At 39.3% G+C, this 18896-nt stretch overlaps 1 protein-coding gene across 1 annotated transcript in view; it reads left to right on the top strand.

Annotated features, from left to right (window-relative positions):
• Positions 1 to 18896, top strand: part of ADAMTS12 (ADAM metallopeptidase with thrombospondin type 1 motif 12) — a 142305-nt gene that overhangs the window by 105082 nt on the left and 18327 nt on the right. The window contains exons 14-17 of the mRNA XM_064735531.1: positions 1633 to 1753; positions 4456 to 4700; positions 6004 to 6145; positions 13209 to 13335. Coding sequence (XP_064591601.1) covers positions 1633 to 1753; positions 4456 to 4700; positions 6004 to 6145; positions 13209 to 13335 — 635 coding nt within the window. The remainder of the gene's footprint in view (positions 1 to 1632; positions 1754 to 4455; positions 4701 to 6003; positions 6146 to 13208; positions 13336 to 18896) is intronic.

The raw sequence follows: 18896 nt of genomic DNA, 5'->3' as shown, positions 1-18896 counted from the left end.
CAGCACTTCAGCCTCTCTAAATTATCAGGAAGTGTTAAAGATAAACTGGTGAAGAGACAGATCTGAGCTCCTGGAAAGATAAAGAAACATCCTGTTTGTGTAGCAGTGGCGTCTGTGTATTCTGAATAATAGATTAAATCCACCCCTGGTCAAATAGCTGCATACTTGGAGGCAAAAAGTTAGTCACCTTGCTAACATATCGTTATCTCTGTAACCTTCTGTACTGCTCATAAGTGTGATCCTTGGTGCCAGGATCTGTGTGTGTGCAAGACATTACAAATATTTCATTTTTTGAAAGTGGCCTTTGCTGAAAGGAGGGAGAAGCCAAGGCTGCTGCAGAACCTTTGACATGGTGTGACTTTTTGGAGCTGGTGTGAAAGGTGCTGGATATGAATTGGCAGTAAGTGGTGGATACATCTCTATTTTGGAGCCTTCTTTTAAGTGATACAGTTTGGCACCATCTGTAGTTTGAGGCCTTTCCTTGCTTCCGTTTCTCACAGTTTCTCTAATTGTTCATTAAATTCATTGGCATTTAGACAAATGTTCAGGTATTTCTTAAGCTGAAAATGATAAAAAAGCACTAGGGGATGCAAGAGCCTGTATACCTAGGTTAGTCTAATAGAAGGATTTTCCTGTCAGAATCCTGCAGAAATATACAGGAGCTGATGTGCTGAAGGTGAAATAAGATCAACGTCAAAAGAGGTTCATATATCAGATTTTCATATATCAAGACGGTGTTAGACAGGTTGACAGGTATAGCACCTGAAAGCTTATTTTGAGAAAAATCAGTTGAGAAAAACTATCTTGGAGTGACTTTATGATACTGTATTCCCTATCTCAAACCAAGACAAAACCTTGACACACAACCAGGCTTCTGGCTATTCATCTCTATCACAGGCCTCCAGGTATCTTAGATGCTATTAAACACGAAGTGTTGGACTTAATTCTGTGTTCTGCAATCCTGCCTGTTTTTGAAGAGGGGCAGGAAAAAAAATCCCGAAACCAAGTGCAAATTATGTTGAAATTTAAAGACATCAGAGTACAGAATTTTTGGGTTGGGCAAGGAAGTTTTTTCCTGACTCAGGATGAATACGTTTTAATCTGACTTTCTTCCTATAGCAAGTATAAACTGGAAAATTAGTTTTTACTAGAACTTAACCCACTTGACCCAGTGTATCTGGACCCATGCCCCTGTGCTGGCAAGCTGGAGAGTCACTGATGTAAAGCTTCATGCTTACTGAAGAGTTTTTCTTTGCCAGGGGGGTTGACTGTAGCAGAGGTTCTTTGCTGTGAGATGGCCACAAAAAGCTGGCAGAGATTTCAGTTCTGTTTCTGCATTGCATTCCCAGGAACCTGTGGATGGCTCTATGACATAAGGAAGCAGACACAAATCCTAGATACAGTGGCCAGTCCCAGATAATGAAGCCGTTTGTGTGGCACATTTGTGTCTCAAGTGACTGGTCACTACTCTATGTTTTGTGACATGGTGTTGGTTTGTTTTTCACCTTGGTGTAATACACCATAGAGGATATATATTATACTATATCCCGGCTCAGAAGCACAGTGGTAGATGAGCTCTGAGTAGTTCATTGTGGAGGCTGCATTTATTCTGATGCTGTTTTTTCCTTCTAGGCTGTTGGCTGTGATTATGAGATAAATTCCAACGCAACAGAAGACCAATGTGGAGTTTGCCTGGGAGATGGCTCTGCTTGTCGTACAGTGAAGATGATGTTTAATCAAAGCGAAGGATTTGGTAATTTGGATTCCTCCTTTAAATTCTTCCCTTGCTGAAGTCATTTCTCTACGTAAAAATGATTGAAAGTGCTTCTTGTTGAAAACTGAGGGATCATCTGCAGGGGAAATTGTAACTGGGTGTTACCATGTCAATCAGTGAATCAGTGTTATCATGGTATCAGTGAATCATGCTTCTGCCAGAAAAAAATGCATGCTCTGTGCATAGTCAGATCGGATCATCGTTTGATCTGCAATGCTGTGCTAATGGCCTGAGTAAAACTATTATTTTCTCACTGAAGTTGGAAAGGAAAAACAAGTTCTTCAGTCTTTGTACAGCTCTGCATGCAGCAAAGGTTTCATTAATTTGTTCGTGTCTGTTTTGGGAGCATATGGTTTTAATTTTAATTAAAAAGGGAAGGATTAATAGCATCTGAGGGTTGCCAGTTCACAGGTGTGCAGAAGCACCCACAATAAGGTTGCTCCAGGATTTAATGAGCCCAGTGTAGGTAAGACAGCTGACAATTTGATTGTTATTGAATCTTGGATCTCTAGATCCTTATCTAATGAAACCACATAACCAGGAACAATTCCATAATGTTCATCCACAGAATTTTAAAACAAAAATTTATCATGTTGTGTGACAAGCTCAAAAGCTTGCTGCTGATTAGCTTTCCTTTCAAAATCAGATAATGTTTATTGGGAATCAGCAAGAGGCTCTGGGAAGTCAGGAAGTAATTTAGCTGGTGGGGAGGGTCAGGGAGAAGGCAGAAGATGATATACTGAATGAATGGTAGCTTCCCTTACCAGACAGTTGCAATATTTTGAAATATTTTAAAACCTTTAAAATAAGGTTTATGAGCAGCAGCAGGTGATTCGGACAAAAATAACTATGCAAAATCTTGAAAGGATATGCAAGTTTTTGTGTTTCAATAGAATACAAATTGCCTTACAGTTTTTATGCTTTGCGTTTTGAACAAATGTTATTCTAATTAAATAGAAAAAAAAAACTCAACCAACTCAACCCTACTGTAAAAGGACACCAACATTTCAAAGCCAAGCTGCCAGGATGTGACATAATTAAGACTTTCCATGCTGTGTTTATTTTTCCTGGTTGTAAGTATGCCTTCTGATCAAGCCTTTAGTTACATAATCACACGCTATGTTTGTAACATGTCTTCTCTCCACTGAATGAATAGAACTTTTTGGAGAATCATTAGACTTGGCTACTTACAACAGACCTAGACCACTGATTTCCTGAATAATAGAAGTGAGCTTCCAGATTTTCTTACTTCATTCACTTAAAAAAAACTGATTCATTTAGAAAAAAATGTTTCAGTTTCCACAGTCAGTCAAGAAGACTTGCAGAAGGTTACATTCAGAAAATGTTCCTTCTTTAACATCAATCATTGGAAATCCATATATATGGTTATATAGTATCAATCTAATTAGGAAAGACCTGAAGTAGACAGATTCTGTTTTGCACCACAAGCAGCATAGGATATTTTAACCACTATTTATTACACCACAAAAGAGCTGCAAAGAAAATCTGATGTTAAAGACTCTTGGGCACTTACTTACAGCTCCAGGTTGTTGTACAACACATAAATAGTTCTGGTGGGAGAAGAACATTGATACTGAAGATTGCTTAGCATGCCCAGTGTGCTTTATCTCACTCATGTGAGTGAGTAATCAAAGGTGAAAAGCTCATTTCACAAGAAAGGTGAACAGGATGTGACTCTCAGAATTTAATTCATGACCTCAGAAAGGTGTGATGAGAACTGGGAAATTCGTGTTCCAGTCTTGAAGTAAATCAGCACAAAATGCAGCTCACGCTCCCAGTGCACCAGCTTGTAACAGTGTTATCCATCCAATTTCTAGAGCTCAGCTAGGGGCAATAACAAGAAAGCTACCTGTGTTCATGTTCAAGTATCTATGTGAACTTCCTATTTTTACAATTTAGTAGCAACAACAATAGCAGCTTCCTGCAAGGTGAGAAGCTCAAAATCTGACATCACATATTGCCTGTGATGTGAACAGAATTCTGTAATAGATGCTTTGGGTCATTCTTAACACACAAACCAAAAATCCCTGAACAAATAACTATCCATGAAGAGCCCTTGAACTTTGTTATGAAGATCGGTAGTTTACAAAAAAGTGCTGAATTTATAGTAGTAATTTGAGGCATTTGAATAACATTAGTTTGTTATTCTGGTTGTTGCAGGGCAAACAGTCGCAGAGAATTTAAATGCCTTAAGAGAAGGTACATGGAATTCTGTGCACACCTGTACATTGTGTACAGATGAAAATGTTCTTTGCAAATTGAAAAAACCTTTCCCAACAAAGGCTGTTAACTTGCAGGAACTCCCTGGCATTTCTCCAGATTACAGTATGTCAGAGCCCTCGAGCATAGTTATGGAAATGCTGATGCTCATAGTTATGGAAATGTTGATGCTCAAATAGATTTCCCCTGGCACAGCTCTGAAAGTCATTCACCTCCACATCCCTTCTAAATGCCACTGGCATTGCCTAAACACTATTCCTCAATTGATTCTAGAAACCCTGACTTAGAAAGTCACACTATTAACAAACTGAAATACAAGCTCTGTGACAGCACATTTGTGTATTTTTTCAAGCAAAGCTGTTGTTTTAATCATCTTACAAATAAGTAAAATGCAGTGACATTCCTGTTGTTCACCTCCGTTAATTTTGCTTGTCTCTTAGGATATGTTGATATTGGGCTAATTCCGAAAGGTGCAAGGGGAATCAAAGTCATGGAAGTTACAGAATCAGGAAATTTCCTTGCTATGCGAAGCAAAGACCCAGAAAAATACTACCTGAATGGAGGCTTTATCATCCAGTGGAATGGTGAATACAAAGTGGCAGGCACAATATTCCAGTATGACAGAACAGGGGATCTAGAAAATCTGACTGCTCCAGGACCCACCAATGAATCAATATGGATTCAGGTAAAGAGGAAATCAGGAGCAGAACCTGCTAACTTGCATGGCAGCAGAATGTGCTGGGGCCCTGGAGCTGGGTCTGGGAAAATGTGTATATTGGTATATAAAACACTAGTCATGTGCTGTCTTGAAAAAAAAAAAAACAAACAGTTGAGGTGTTTTGGAGAGAAATAAGCACTTTGCTTTTGGCGGTTGTTCATCCTGCCTAAGAACTCAAATCCTGCATGGCACTCCAATATTTGTTAAAGGCTGATAGAATCCTCTGCTGCCACTAGTTGATCAGTCCTCTGCCCAAACTTTCTTGGACCAGCTCATGGCTGCGATGTGAACCAGATCCAGATGAAAAATAAGTTGTCACAAAAAAGGAGCTGATGTGAGGCTGTGAACAGTGAGAGCTAGGGGCAGCTGACAGCAGTGACAGCTTACACAGAGCAAGAAAACATACAGCATTATATAGATGGGTTAGTAGCTTGTGGTAAGTGAAACTGACCCATTTAACATCCACAGAAGCTGATTTGTTTCTTTCATGTTGCTTTATGGATTCTGACTTATACATAACCAGTTTCTGTCAGTTCTGAGAAAATAGTTTGGAATTGGCCTTTTGATCTTCGGAAGTGTCTCTCATGGCTTGTTTGCATGTGTCCACCATGCAGTCAAAAGAAGTATTAGAGGTGTGATGGGAGACCAGTTTCACACTTTGAATGTCTGGTGAGAAGACAAAACTAGTGAGTGCTCAGACTTCACTTTTAGTAGAATTGGGAAGAAGAATAAAAGTTTGTGGCTGAAGTTTTTTTTCCCCTTAATGATGTTTACTTTCTCCCTCTCAGGTAAATTTCTTGAGTACCCCTTCTCAGCTGGAAATTTTTCTTCTTAATTCAGAAACAATGAAAAATAATGTTAAAGCAGTGTCTGAATAGCATCTGTAATTTTCTGACTCAGAGGTTGTTTTGTAACAGCTATTTCAGCAGGTAGTAAAATTATAACTGATAATGGGGATAGGCAATAGCTCTTAATCAGCAGCATAGGGATGCTTTGGATGGACTTCACATTATCTTTTCTTATAGTCAGAATACCAATTATGGTGATCCGTTTATTCTCACCTGTATTTGCAGAAATGTATGGTAAACAGCTGTGTCTTTGAAAAATTCATGTATGCCATGGTTGACAAAGAAGTGGAAATTTTGCACGTCTGCTTCTCTAAACTGGTAGCAGACTTTATGGGCAGCTTTAATTATTCCAGTTTCACACTTTGAAAGCTCTTGACCAGTAGATTATTAATTAAACCACTAATAAACACCACTCTCTCCAGCTGCTTTTTCAAGAAACTAACCCTGGAATCGAGTATGAATACACTGTACGCAAAGAAGAGAGTAATGAGAATGAGATTGGAGAGCCAGAGTATTTTTGGCAATATGGAGAGTGGACAGCCTGCAGTGTTACCTGTGGAAGAGGTAATTCCTCACTTCCCTTTTCTCTTACTGTTTTCCTTCATTACAGATGTAATCCTCAAAGAGGTAATGTTCTTTAAATCTGCATTTGGTGGGAAATCACATCACATGGTTACAAACATAATATGAGGAATGACTTGTTTACTTTAAATGAGGCAGAGCACTGGAACAGGCTGCCCAGAGAGGCTGTGGAGTCTCCTTTTCTGGAGATATTGAAAATCTGCCGGGTTGTGCTCCTGTGCAGCTTGCTCCAGGAGACCTTGCTGTAGTGGGGGGGTGGGACTATTTGATCTCCAGAGGTCCCTTCCAGCCCCAGCCATTCTGTGATTCTGTGAATAGTGTGTTTTGACTTCTAAATAAAAAAATTTAAACTTGCATAAGTAATTATGTTTCTAAAACACCTGCCCTGAAATTCTCAGCTTCTGTGAACCAAAATAAGAAGGTACAATTTTCTTTCCACCATAATTTTTTGTCAATACTGCTCACCATAGCCTTTTTTTCCAGCAGTACAAATTTATGACCTACTATTGTTTCCCTATTAAGAGTTTTCTATATAATAACTACAAAAAATATTCTTCCTTTCTGTCCTGCCTTGACAAGTAATAACTCTTTTTTGTCCATTGTTCAATAGTTACTTAATTGCAATTAGTCTTGAGAACTTCCATGTCTGCCCAGTTTGGCAATAGCTGGAGTAGCACTGCAGTTATACTGTAGTGCTGTGCAGCACATTAAACCAGACAAACACAACGATGACTGTGAAGTAGGATTTAACAACAGGTCTGAAAGTCGTGGCTTCTGGTAACTCACACAAAATGCCGCCAGAAGAACTTCCTCTGAAGTAGCTAACATCAATGAGATAAAGTTAATATTTATAGTAAACCAACAATAAGGACAAAGAGGCCAAATCTTTACATTAGTAATTTTTTAAATCCATCTATTGTGTGAATAATTTTGAAAATGTTGTATATGAAGAGAAGTCTGAACTTGGGGGTTAGGAATTGTAGCCTTCTGTCTGAATTAACTCTTGATTTTTACAGGACAGTAAAAGAATTCTGGAGATACAACTGTAGCATTGTTCTTTGACCATCCTGTACAGTGTGAAAGGAGTAGATCAGTGTTACAAGCAGACCAATAATATGAGAAATACCTTTTCTAATGCTAGAGTATTGTTAATGGCTTTTGGTAATTACTGCTTTTTCAACTGCTTTGTGGAAGAAAAGAAAAAGGACAAACAAATGTTATAACAAACCCAGCTGTGATTCTAAAAGCAGTGATGATTGCAGGAGTAACATTTTTGAATCTCTTCTGTCAGGGAAGACACTAAAACAATGTGTTTTTAGTGGTTTGGACAAAAGGCATTTTATGACCTAATTTTATAAGATTAAAAGAAGAAGTTTTAGAAGCCTAGTGTAAAATATCCCATCCCAATAACATCCACATGTTATTTTAAAAATATTTATATATATATAATCAACATATTATGGAGATATGTGTTCATTTGTATATATGTATGCTTGATTAGATAGACGCTGTGATTTGTTTTCTGTAGTTTTTTTTTGAGAAGAGTCTCTCAGCACAAAACTTGATGTGCTTTCTGGTGGAGAGACACCCACCATTTTCTTTAAATAGGTGCACAAAACAAGTGGTTTTGCTTAATTGTGTTCTGTAAGTGTTATTTCTGATACCTGCGTAGTTCTGAGTCATATTTAATGTAAAAATTGTTGTGATAAAAAGGGGAGAGGAGGCGAATGTGTTAGTAGACTGTTACACTGTTTTGAGGTTCTTTTTACATTAGCTGCAGTTTTCCCAGAACTGTTTCTAGGTAAATTGTAGCCCCATGTACTCTCTTCTGGCTAGTTAACTGTGATGTGGCTTTTATTTCTGCTACGTGGGTTACTTAGATAGATAACTGTGGTATGTAAAGTTTTTTTCAGTTCTTATCTACTAATTGACTTCCTCTGTTAGCTGCATTTTTGCTCTTAGTAAAAGCTTAGTAAAAGCTCTTTTTTGAGCTTACTGCCTTTGTATAAGTAGAAATCATGTGTTTCAGACAAGATTACGGACTTGGTGACATCAGTTGGAGGGGAACCAGGAGGTGCATCCCAGTTCATGAAGGGCACAGACACTTCACCAGTTCTCTGCATTCCTTCATGGACAGAAGAAAAGAAATGAATAAATGTGTAGTCCTCTTTCCTCTGAGATACAGATGTCTAGAGAAGTAATTGGACAGGTGTACAGAAGGATGTAGTTTGCTGATGCAGTGATGCAGTCAGGGTATTGTCTCTCACTCCCTGCTCATTAAAACAGAGAAATCTTGGCACAGAGCTCCGATGCATCACTTGGAGTGGGGAAATCTGATATGCCAATCTGCCTGCAGCTCTCTGCAGGTGCATGTTTTATTTGGTTGTGCTCTGGGCCATGGGGATGTGGACCAGCATCACGGTTCATAGCACCGCTAAGGCTGGAAAACACGTGCAAGATCAGGGAGTCCCAAGCCTTGACCAAACACCACCTCATCAACCAAACCATGGCCCCAAGTGCCATATCCAGTTGTTTCTGGAACACTCCCAGGGATGGTGACTCCACCACTTCCTGGGCACCCTGTTCTGGTAGGGTTTGACTGCCTTTTCAGTGAAGAAATTCTCCCTGATGTCCAACTGACTTCCATAAAATTGCCTTCTGACTTCCACAAAACCTCCTTCTGGCTGTGAACAATGCGATCGATTTCATGTGGATGTTCACTCTGTTTAGATTCAGAACTTATTGCTGTTGGCACTAACACACTTGTACCAAATCACTGACATTTGAAGTGTTCTGAGGAGTTTATGAGATAAAAGTGCACTGAAGTGCACATCATCTTCTGCTATGGGTGTGCTGCAGGACAAGTCTTATTGAAGATAAGCCTACAGAGAGATAAATAAGAAAAGCTGTATTTATTTAACCTAACGTAAGTAGTAAATAGCTTTTAAGGATTATTGCAATTACCATTTTTGAAAACAATTAACCAATATTTTTAGGGTAAAAAGGAGGACCGAGAAAGATGAACTGCTGAATTAACTTTTACAGCCACAGCCAATGGGAGCAATTGATTCTTACCTAGACTTCTGTTCTCTTGGCAAACCTGGACCTGCCAAAGGTCCAGCACAGGTCCTTTCATCACCACTGGCCAAAAACACAGCAATAAATCCAAGGCTACTTCAGCCTTTGGTGGCCACAGAAATCAGGACAATACAATCAAATGCTTTCTGCAGCCAAGAAAGAAAATTTGCATTAGGAAATAAGAAGTTGGGCTGAAGGCTGCAGGGACTGATGCAGTGGAAAAACAAAATATTCAAATCTTCTCATGGCTTCTTTCATTTCCTTTGTATGCACCCACCTATTGTAGTGTCCAAGGTGGCTCTGGCCAGTCTACGGTAACACCACTGAACAGGAAAAAAAGTACTCAGAAAAATCAAGGTTTTTTGTGGCAAATATACCTAATCTTTCATGCAGGGAAAAGGAGAACACACTGCAATACCTGATACGCATTTCCAGTGTAGAAAATAGATTAGTTACATTGCAATCCAGTTCATGGCAAACAAGCACCAAAGGGGATACTTTGTAGTAAAAGTCATAACCCTTTCTCTGTCCTCAGTGCAGGACAGGTTGAATCTCTTCCTGCCATTTGCTTTATGCTGAAAGGAATTGCTTTGCAGTCAGAATGTGTGCACACTGGTGTCCTGCAATCTGCTACACCCTCTGGACAAGAGCTGTCCCACCAGAGCCTGCTCTCAAGACAGCAGGTAGAGCCTGTAAGCTTTTTTACATGCAGATTAATTTAAATGTGTCACTGAGGTTCTTTTCAGGACCAACTACCTATTATTCCTTGTTTAAATAATCACGGAATGGGTTATATTGGAATTCAAAGTGTAAGTACTTCCTCCTTGTCTAAAGGCTTTGGTCTTGTTTCTTAGAACCAGCTTTGAGTGGCATTAAATGTAACAAAAAGCATAGCACAGCACAGCTGCAACTAAAGGAGAATATTATCCAATATCAAAACTTTGTTTCTCTATACTACAGATAGTATGGGTAATTGGCAGATTTTCAAAGCTCTGCTAAAAGACTTAACCCTAAGATTCTTTTTGGGGTTAACTGTTATGTGCCCTCTAAATCCTTTACAACTTTTATAAAGGCCGCTCTACAATATTATTTCCAAATATTCCTAAGCTTTCAGTGTTGGTTTTAGAATGCAAAGGTCACTGTTTCCATTGACTGTTGTGTGTCTCAGTTTTATAGCACTGCAAATGTAAAGACTGGCACTTGTATTCTGTGCATAACTTGTGCATGCACAGAATATAATTTGCTCATTCAAATACAAAGTGCAGAGTATCTAAGTGCACAGCTCAGATGATTACATGTTCAAATGAGCTCTAAAGTCAAATATGCATGTTTCTCATACACTTTTTATTTACTTGCTTATGATCCTTCATTTCTGTTGTTTACAGCCCAAACTGAGGGCTCTGTGGCAAAAAGATTTCTAATCACTCTTTCAAAAGCCTTTCACACCCAGATGACTTTGAACTGGTACCTTTCTTTGCAAACCAAGTGAGAAATCAAGGTATGCGAGGGTCAGCCTCACATCTAAAGAGTCCTGCATTAGGCATGAAGTGTCACAGGGAAAAAGAAGGAATCTCTGAGCAGATTTAGTGAAATGAAGATTATTGTGTGATCTGATGATCATCTTTCTTAGTTTCTCCTAACTTTCCCAGAAATACTTGCAAGGTTTTTTTCACTGACCTGAGATAATACACATCAGGTGAACTAATCAGCATTGAGTTCAGAAAGAAATAAAAGTGGTGAATGGAGGGAAACAGGTCCCTCTCAAAGCTCTTTAGAAAAAATTTTAGGTTTCAAACTTTACTGAGGTTTCAGTATATTTAGAATTTTTAATCTGTGGCTTAGATAGGACATTACCCTCATAACTTGTACAACTGTAAATACTTGCTGGGGCAGGGTCAGTAGTGACTAGTTGTCTTCTTCTGCAGTGTTTTCTAGTTCAACTTGCTCAAACAGATAAAACCATTTAATTATGTCATAGCATGTAAACCTACATCTATGTGTGTGTGTGTTGCTATATGCATATAGGATTCCTTTCAGCTCTGGAATTGAACTGCCAGAGATTTTGAAACTACAGTGGGAGTTCATGTAACTTTCATAAAGAGGTTGTTTATTAGAATAAACTAGTTCATTGATGTCAGCTGGTCCTTTTATGAGAATGTACAGCTTCAAAGCAAAACTTTTGCAAAGGTTTATAGGGGCTTTAAAATTAATTGCAGCAGCTGAAATGACACTAAAAATTTATCAAACCAAAAGGTTTATTGTTGTTTGTGTTTGGAACAGCAGCATACCATGATTTTGAAAGTAACAGAAACATTTCTGCCAACTGGTTTGCTTACAGCTAGCAGAAAGGTTGCTGAATTTTCTAGTCACATTTATACCAGGGCATAAAAGAGAGCACTGCTCCCTGAGAGTCCTGTGCTGAGACAAAAGGCTTGCTCCTGTTTGAAGTCACCTATGAATAAGAGATCACCAGGTCCGGGCTTACTGCAGTCTTGCAGCTGCACCATGGACCCTTGAATGCCTCAGTCCCTTTATCTTCCCTTGCAGCTGACACTAATCACTGTTCTAGAAGATCAGCCTTCATATCTGACTGGGGCACAATCAGTCATCAAATCTTGTGCTGTAGTCAGTAATTGTTTTATATGTCTCAGTCAGAAGCCTTAAAGTAATCAAAAAACGAAAGCATTTCCTCACATACCTGATGTTCTCAAGTGTTAAAAAATAGGGATGTAGGTTTCCTTTGGTTTCTATGAAGTTATCCAAACAGGCATGCAAAACTCTCTTCTGTGTTCTTGAGCTAGAGCAGGATTAATGATTAGATTTGTTGATCCTACAGGGCTTTTCCAACCTTAACATTTTTATGATGCTATGAATATACAGAGGAATATATTACTATTTCTCAATTACTTTCTATGGATTGCTGTTTTTATCTTCCACGTAGTTTCCCATACTAGTTATTAGGAGGCCTGAGGAATGGAAAAGCTTGTTTCCTAAACATACTGCTAAATAGCCCAACACTTTTCCTTGATGCCATGATAACAGGGCTGTTAGGCCCTGTGCATCCCAGGAGGAAGATAAAAGTTCTAGAGATGCAGAGATCTGCAGTGTGTATTAATTGATATGAAAATGAATAGCACAGTTAATGGGAGTTAAAAAATTATTTTTCAGTCTTTTTAGTCCTTAAGATTTGTGTGGACTATTTCAATGCCTCTATATCAGTCTCACTGCAGTCTTTCAAACTGTAATGTTGCAGTACTTTTGTTTACATTGGGTTGCCTCAAATTATTGCAGAACTATGGGGAAAGCAGGCTCCTAGAAACTGGATTTCTTTAGATTCATATTAGGTTATTGTAGTATCTTGGTTCATGTTTCTTTCTGTTAAATGAATGGAGTTTTGTATAAATGGAAATGTTTGGAAATAACCCAAATGGTTTGTGTGAATTGTTTTTGTGTGTCTCTTCATAATTGTTCTTTGCCTCTTGTGCTGAGTGTTGTGTATTATTTACTTAGAAAATAGAAGATATTTTTCATCATTGATTTCAAAATGTGCACCAAAACTTCTTAAAAGTTGAATTCATGTTAAGAGTCACAGGATTATTCTGTGGCTCTGGTTTGTGTTCTGCTTAAACAGCCTTCCCAATGAACAGAGAAAAGGTCAGCAAACCCAAGCTTGCTGTGAATAGCCTGATGCTGCTGTGGTTCCTCTTGTCTGTGGGTAACTGGAGAACCCTTCAAAGCCATTTAAACCTGCTCGAGGGCCTGCAGGAGCCCTTTCTGAGGCCAGCAAAGCCATCAAGGAAAGTGCTTTCTAATCTGTCACTTGAGCTCTGATCCCATCCAAGAGAGCTCTGCTTGACCTTTCCAGCTTGGCTGAAGGGTGTACGTAGCCGGGGATTCCTGCACTCCATCCCCAGCCCAGGATGACTGCTCCTTTCTCTCTCTCTCTGTGTGTGTGTGTCTCTGGCAGGCCTGCGGCGGCAGATCGCGCGCTGCGTGCGGAGGGCGAGCGGAGCCGTCAAAAACTCCTTCTGTGACCCAGCCATGCAGCCCAAGGGGCGGCACAAGAAGTGCCACGAGCAGGACTGCCCGCCCAGGTAACAGCTTGTGGGGCTCTGGGGGTGGGAACAGCATCCTTGCTCAAAGGGAGCTGCTCCTATGCCAGGCTGGCATGGCATCCGGGCCTTCCATGGTGCCATGGTGAGGGCTGCCACGCCTTACTGAGCAAGGTGCCAGAAACTATATAGTAAACAAATCAGAAGTGAGCCATCCTGAGAGGTTTCTAAGTCAAGTTACTGAGCAGTCAGTGCTGGCAGAGATTGTTCTCTCATGTATTTAGATACTATTTTCGTTCAGTTTGGGTACCGGTGTGCCTGAAGACCATATAGGTTTTTATTTTAAAACTGTGTTCTTGCCTTAGCTCAAGTGAGCTAAGAAGAATTAATACATTAGTAATTAGTGTATTCCAGAAACAACTAGCAGAGCCTTTAGATGTTGTTTCTCAGTATTTGAGAATACACCTTTGTCCTTTTTATGAGAGGTGATGAGTGGAAATGCTTACTTCTAAAACTAATTTTTGTACTTTCTTTGTAACACAGTACTTGGCATTTTTTATTATGTTCCTTCTTATTTATAACTTTGAGTGAAGTGCAGTTCTCTTAATTCCGTGATCCCATGGGAATAATTCTTTCCTTTCTCATAACATTGTCTTAATTTACATTCATCTCTGGTTTTTCTGTGCTACCATTTTAGCATTTAGTAGGGTAAGGAAGACTAAACATTCCAAGTGGCTGCAGAACTGTGGGCTTGTACAACAGGCACAGATTTGCTGAAAGAGATCAATACTGATTTTTGTTTTGTGCTTTTGGTACTTTGGTTTGTCTTCTGTTGTCTTTGGAAGTTGTTTATCATGCTGTTCACAAAGGTACACCAGTCTTTCCCTAGAAATTCTAGTTCAATCAGAATCAAATTGAAGCAATGAATCCTTGGGGTTCATGGTGTTGCATTTGCCGCCAGTGAATTTCATGAAACTTTGATGTTAAAAGTTCTGTGTATTTGTTTGTTTTATTAGTTATTTCCAAGTACCTTCATAGAAGTATGTGATGCTTCTGTGGGATTTACGTCTTAGTGCTTGCAGCATGGTGTACCAGCTGCATTTCATAATTCTTTGTAGATTGGCAGGAAATCAACTGAAACTAGACCAAACTTTTTGTTATTTGACTAGTTAAGAGCTGGGGCTACCCATACACACTGAGGTGTTTTTTCATGGCACACATAAACTGTACTATCAATTAAAAAATTCCCAGTTAACTCAATTTATGCCATTTGTTCTAAGTGACAACATTATTCAGACCTGCTCTTGAAAGTCAGAGAGGGGAATTTGTCCCTTGTTGAGCAGACTACACAATGTCATACATAAACCAAACTCTTCTGCAGACCAGGCAGAAAAGCTCTTGTGTGCTGGCAGCCTGTGATGCTTCCTCAGCTCATTCTGTGCTGCAGGGGAAACCAGAAGTCATCCTTCTGACCAAAATCACAACTAAGTGCAATGCAGGAAAACCACATGTATTTAATTCTAGAGTCATGTTGCATATTTATTTTTCTCTTAGTAACACAAAAGTGACTGTAGGAACTTGACCAAGGGACTGAGTCCCTGTGCTGGCTCTCAGCAGGGCCTACATGCTTAAGGAGGAATAAGTCAAACATAAATCAGATTTCTTTGTAATGGTCTTCCGGCTTCCAACTGGTTTTAATTCAAGGCATTTCCAGAGGATTTCTTAGCTTGTCTAATCAGTAACCTCCAATGAACCTCACTCATCCAGCCTCGGAAAACTTCTCTTATATACAACTTCCTCTATTATATACCATGTCCTCCTGAATGCTGGAGGCAGGTGAGACTGTCCCACATGGCATTATGTGGGATAACTGAGAGTCCAGTGGAGCTGCTGAGGACAAAGTGTTCCCTAGAGAGGTGGCTAATTTCTGTGCCAGAGGTGAGGACAGTTCTGTTAAACACAACCCTGTAGAAGACCTTTGTTTAGTGCTGCAGCCACAGAACTGAAATCGTTGGATGACCTTGAACTTCTCAGCAATGAACCAGGTGCTTTAGAGTAGGTTCTATCAAAAAAATGATGGCTGTTCCCTACTAAATCACACTGATGAAAAACATGCTACTAGACCACTTAATAAGAAATCAATAATTTATCAAACAGAAGCTATGGACAAAGAATAAAATGGTTGTGGCTCTCACAAAACAGATCTTACCTCCTTAATCCATTTCAGGAAGTTGTAAACTGTTTAAATTGCAGATTTAAAATTACATATTTAAATTACTTCTGAGAAGTCTAAGCCTTAACATTCTTGCTTGTCACCTGATTTTCTCTGTATTTATTTTATGCTTATTATTACACTTACTGTTACACTTTCTCCTAAAATAATTCAGAGGAAAATGAAAGAAACATTAAAAATATCACAATACATGTACGCCCTGCTTTGATTCAGAACAAAATAAAGGTGGCTGGACAGCTGAGAGTTAAAATGTCATGCAGCCACTCATGTACTGCTTCAGTGATATTGCTTAGGTGAGTGCATTGAGACTGCAGTACAAATGCTTGCTTTTTTCCAGGTCATGCTATGGAGTATGGTTTCCAGTTGAATGTTTCTTTGGTATGCAGGTGTTTAGTCCCATACCTGTTAATGTTAAAATCAATGGATACTACTTGAAAAAGAGTAGGATTTTAACTACTTAGAGCATTGTGAATAAAATTTTGCTTCCCCCTGTAAAGAAAATTGTCTGGAGCCTTTTTAACTTGACTACCCACTTCAACAGAGTAACCCTAAATAGATTATTTTAAAAGTTCTTGGAATCTGCTACTTGTTATCTGTAGTTATTGCATTGTCCTGCTTCCAGACTGCTTAGTACACTTCCAATAGCATAATAAGAATGAGAAATCTGTTTTCTATTCCAATGCACAGAGTGAGAATCCATGCACCATTGGTATTTACTGTGCCTGATGCTGGACAAATACATAAAGAAGCCAACAGTCTCTCTTTAGGAGTGACATGCCAAGATGGGAATGAGGGAGCTTTAGCCCCATAGCCTCAAAATTCCATGCTATTGCTTTTTCAACAGGAATCACACATCATTCACCACACATCTTCTCTGTATAGCTGAGGACTATGTCATAGGCTTTTGGGCTCTGCCTAATTTTTTACAAGCCTTAGAAACCCAGTTTGTGAGGAGAAGATAAGTCTCATTTAAGGCACCTGAATGCCATCTGAAAGAATGAGATTTTCTTCCTATCTCTGTCCCAGGCTTGGTTGCAGAAGAGCTGAACACTCACACCTGCAGCTCAAAACTACCTGAAGTTATTTTTTCACCAGACAGGCTGCTCTCTGTTCTGACAGTCTGAGGAAGATCAGTGCTCATTTATTGCAAATTAATTACCTAAATTGTGCATTTTGCTTGTTTGTTTGCTACCACAATCTTTCCATGCCATGCCTGCCTATGGAGATAAGACAGTAATTTCACTTTGCAGGGATCTGTTGATGAATTAATACTTAAGAACCACTCAGTTGCTGTAGCAGTAAATGCCAGAGGTAGAATCAGAAACCAGAGGCAGGAACAAGTATTGGGTGCTGACTCCCATGAGGCTTTAGTGTCGACCAGCTTGTCCCAGTCTCTCTCCAGAGTCTTTAGCTTGGCTGGGAGATCCAACATCTTGGCCATTTCCTCTCAGAAGCTGCATATTTAGAGATCGGATTGCTGTGTTAATTCTGGATGTGTGTTTGGTAGTCACGTCCAGTTTTGGTTATGCCTCTGCACTGTGGGGACACAGCAAAAGCTCCAAGATAAGCAGAGCTTGGCAAAGCAGTCACTCAAGTGTTACTCTCTTCTCTGTGGTCCAGAGCCTGCTCTGGGGCATCCTGTACCAGAACAGTAAAAAGGATGTTGACAGTTTTGCCATCCTTGCTTTGCCTTTGTTCCCCTTTGGCTGAGATGCCACAGTTCAGGTCCTCAAGCAGAAACCACAAAGAGACAGGAGCACAGGTGATTCCATGTCAGGTTTCTGACTCTTGGATAATTAGGCATATGCATGAAAAAGGATATGAAAGGATGAAAATAGAAAAATGCAACATCAAAAATTCCAGTTAGTGTTAAGAGCAAATTTCCAGTTAGAGCAAGTTTTTTTGAAGTTACCTGCACTGAGTGAGGAAGAAGACTACAGAAAAAATTACCTGGCTGACTGTAGTTTTATTTTGATCATGAAGATGGAATAGAATAAAACCTTAATTCTGGGATTTTCTAACTGTGGAGCACCTGACTTTTTTGACTACTTCCACTACTTTCAAAAGTGTTTTGTGTGCGACCGTTGATCACACACTGTTACTGCTGCTCAAGGTAGGTTCTGTGGTAAGCTCTGATAATTTATTGCCTAGAGATTGGTATTTCAATGCACCAATTGCTAAACCCTCAGTCAGAGCCATTTAAAAATGCTGAGGGGGAAGAGGTGTCAGTACCTCGAAATATGTAATCTGGTCCCATTAAAATTAATAGAGCAATTCACATATTTATGTTCCATTTGTGCGGAAATGTCAGCAATTTACAAGATTATAGAAGAGATAAAATTGTAAAGAAGATGCAAGAGATGATAGCAACCCTGAAATGGCTTGATTCAGGTGGTGATAATTTACTCCTTTTTTTTATTACTGTGTTCAGCTGAGGTGTACTTGCTTTTTATTTACTTGTTAGAGTTCCTTTGTTGTTTGCAGACCTGGAAGAACAAGAAACAATCTAAAGGAAGGCAAGAGGAGGAGAAAGATATTTTGCGGTATTTTGTAGTTTGATTTGGAAAGATTAGTTTATTTGGAAATATATTTGTGGATTTTTTTTTAATCTGGTCCAGAGACTTCACCACTGGGTTGTGGTGGCAGTGGACTGCATTCTGGAGCAAAGCAGTCAGTGCACTTTGGGGTAACTTAAAAGGAAATGCTGTATGGATATATTACTAAACAGGAAGAAGATGGGTGTAGATACCGCAGAGAGGATCAGATGGCTGCACAAATAAGCTGTGTTGCCACTTCATGGCTCTGAGTCTTGGTTGTTTATTCTTTAGTTACTAGGAAGGTGTACCGGTGCCTTCCACATCAGTGGCAGCTGACATGCAGTGGAAGTGAAAATGAATTAAGGAACTTGGAAACTGCAATAGGGAAGGGAGAGGGATTATCAGCATAGAGAGAGAGAGACAAAGCATAAAAACTGTCATGAATAAATCTGAATGCTGAACTTTGATGTATTTATCAGAACAGGTTTATTTTGTCTCTAAGTTCATGGACATTATAAGGGGAAAAATAAAACCAAAACAAACAAACCAAAACCAGTAGAATACTGTTGGTTGTAAGCCAAAACCAATTTTTTCTGCCTTTTTTAATAGAAAGGTGTTTTCAAAATATATTGCTACTTTGTTTTCACTGTAAGGCTTTGTTGTGACCTCCTTGAAAACTCTGGAGCAAGCAATGTTGTTTAGGAGCTTTTGTGGCTTAGAGTTTAGAGCTGGGCCAGATTTTTCAAGCAGCAGCTTGAAGTTGTATTCTTGCTTAGGGCATGCTTAACTGAAGGAAAAAAGCTTTTCTTGGTTTGATGTTTTTTCCTTCTTTT

This window comes from Zonotrichia leucophrys, chromosome Z, assembly GCF_028769735.1.
Source record: "Zonotrichia leucophrys gambelii isolate GWCS_2022_RI chromosome Z, RI_Zleu_2.0, whole genome shotgun sequence".
Lineage (NCBI taxonomy): Eukaryota > Metazoa > Chordata > Aves > Passeriformes > Passerellidae > Zonotrichia > Zonotrichia leucophrys.
Note: the sequence above shows the minus strand (reverse complement) of the source record. Positions and strands in the feature narration are given on the sequence as shown.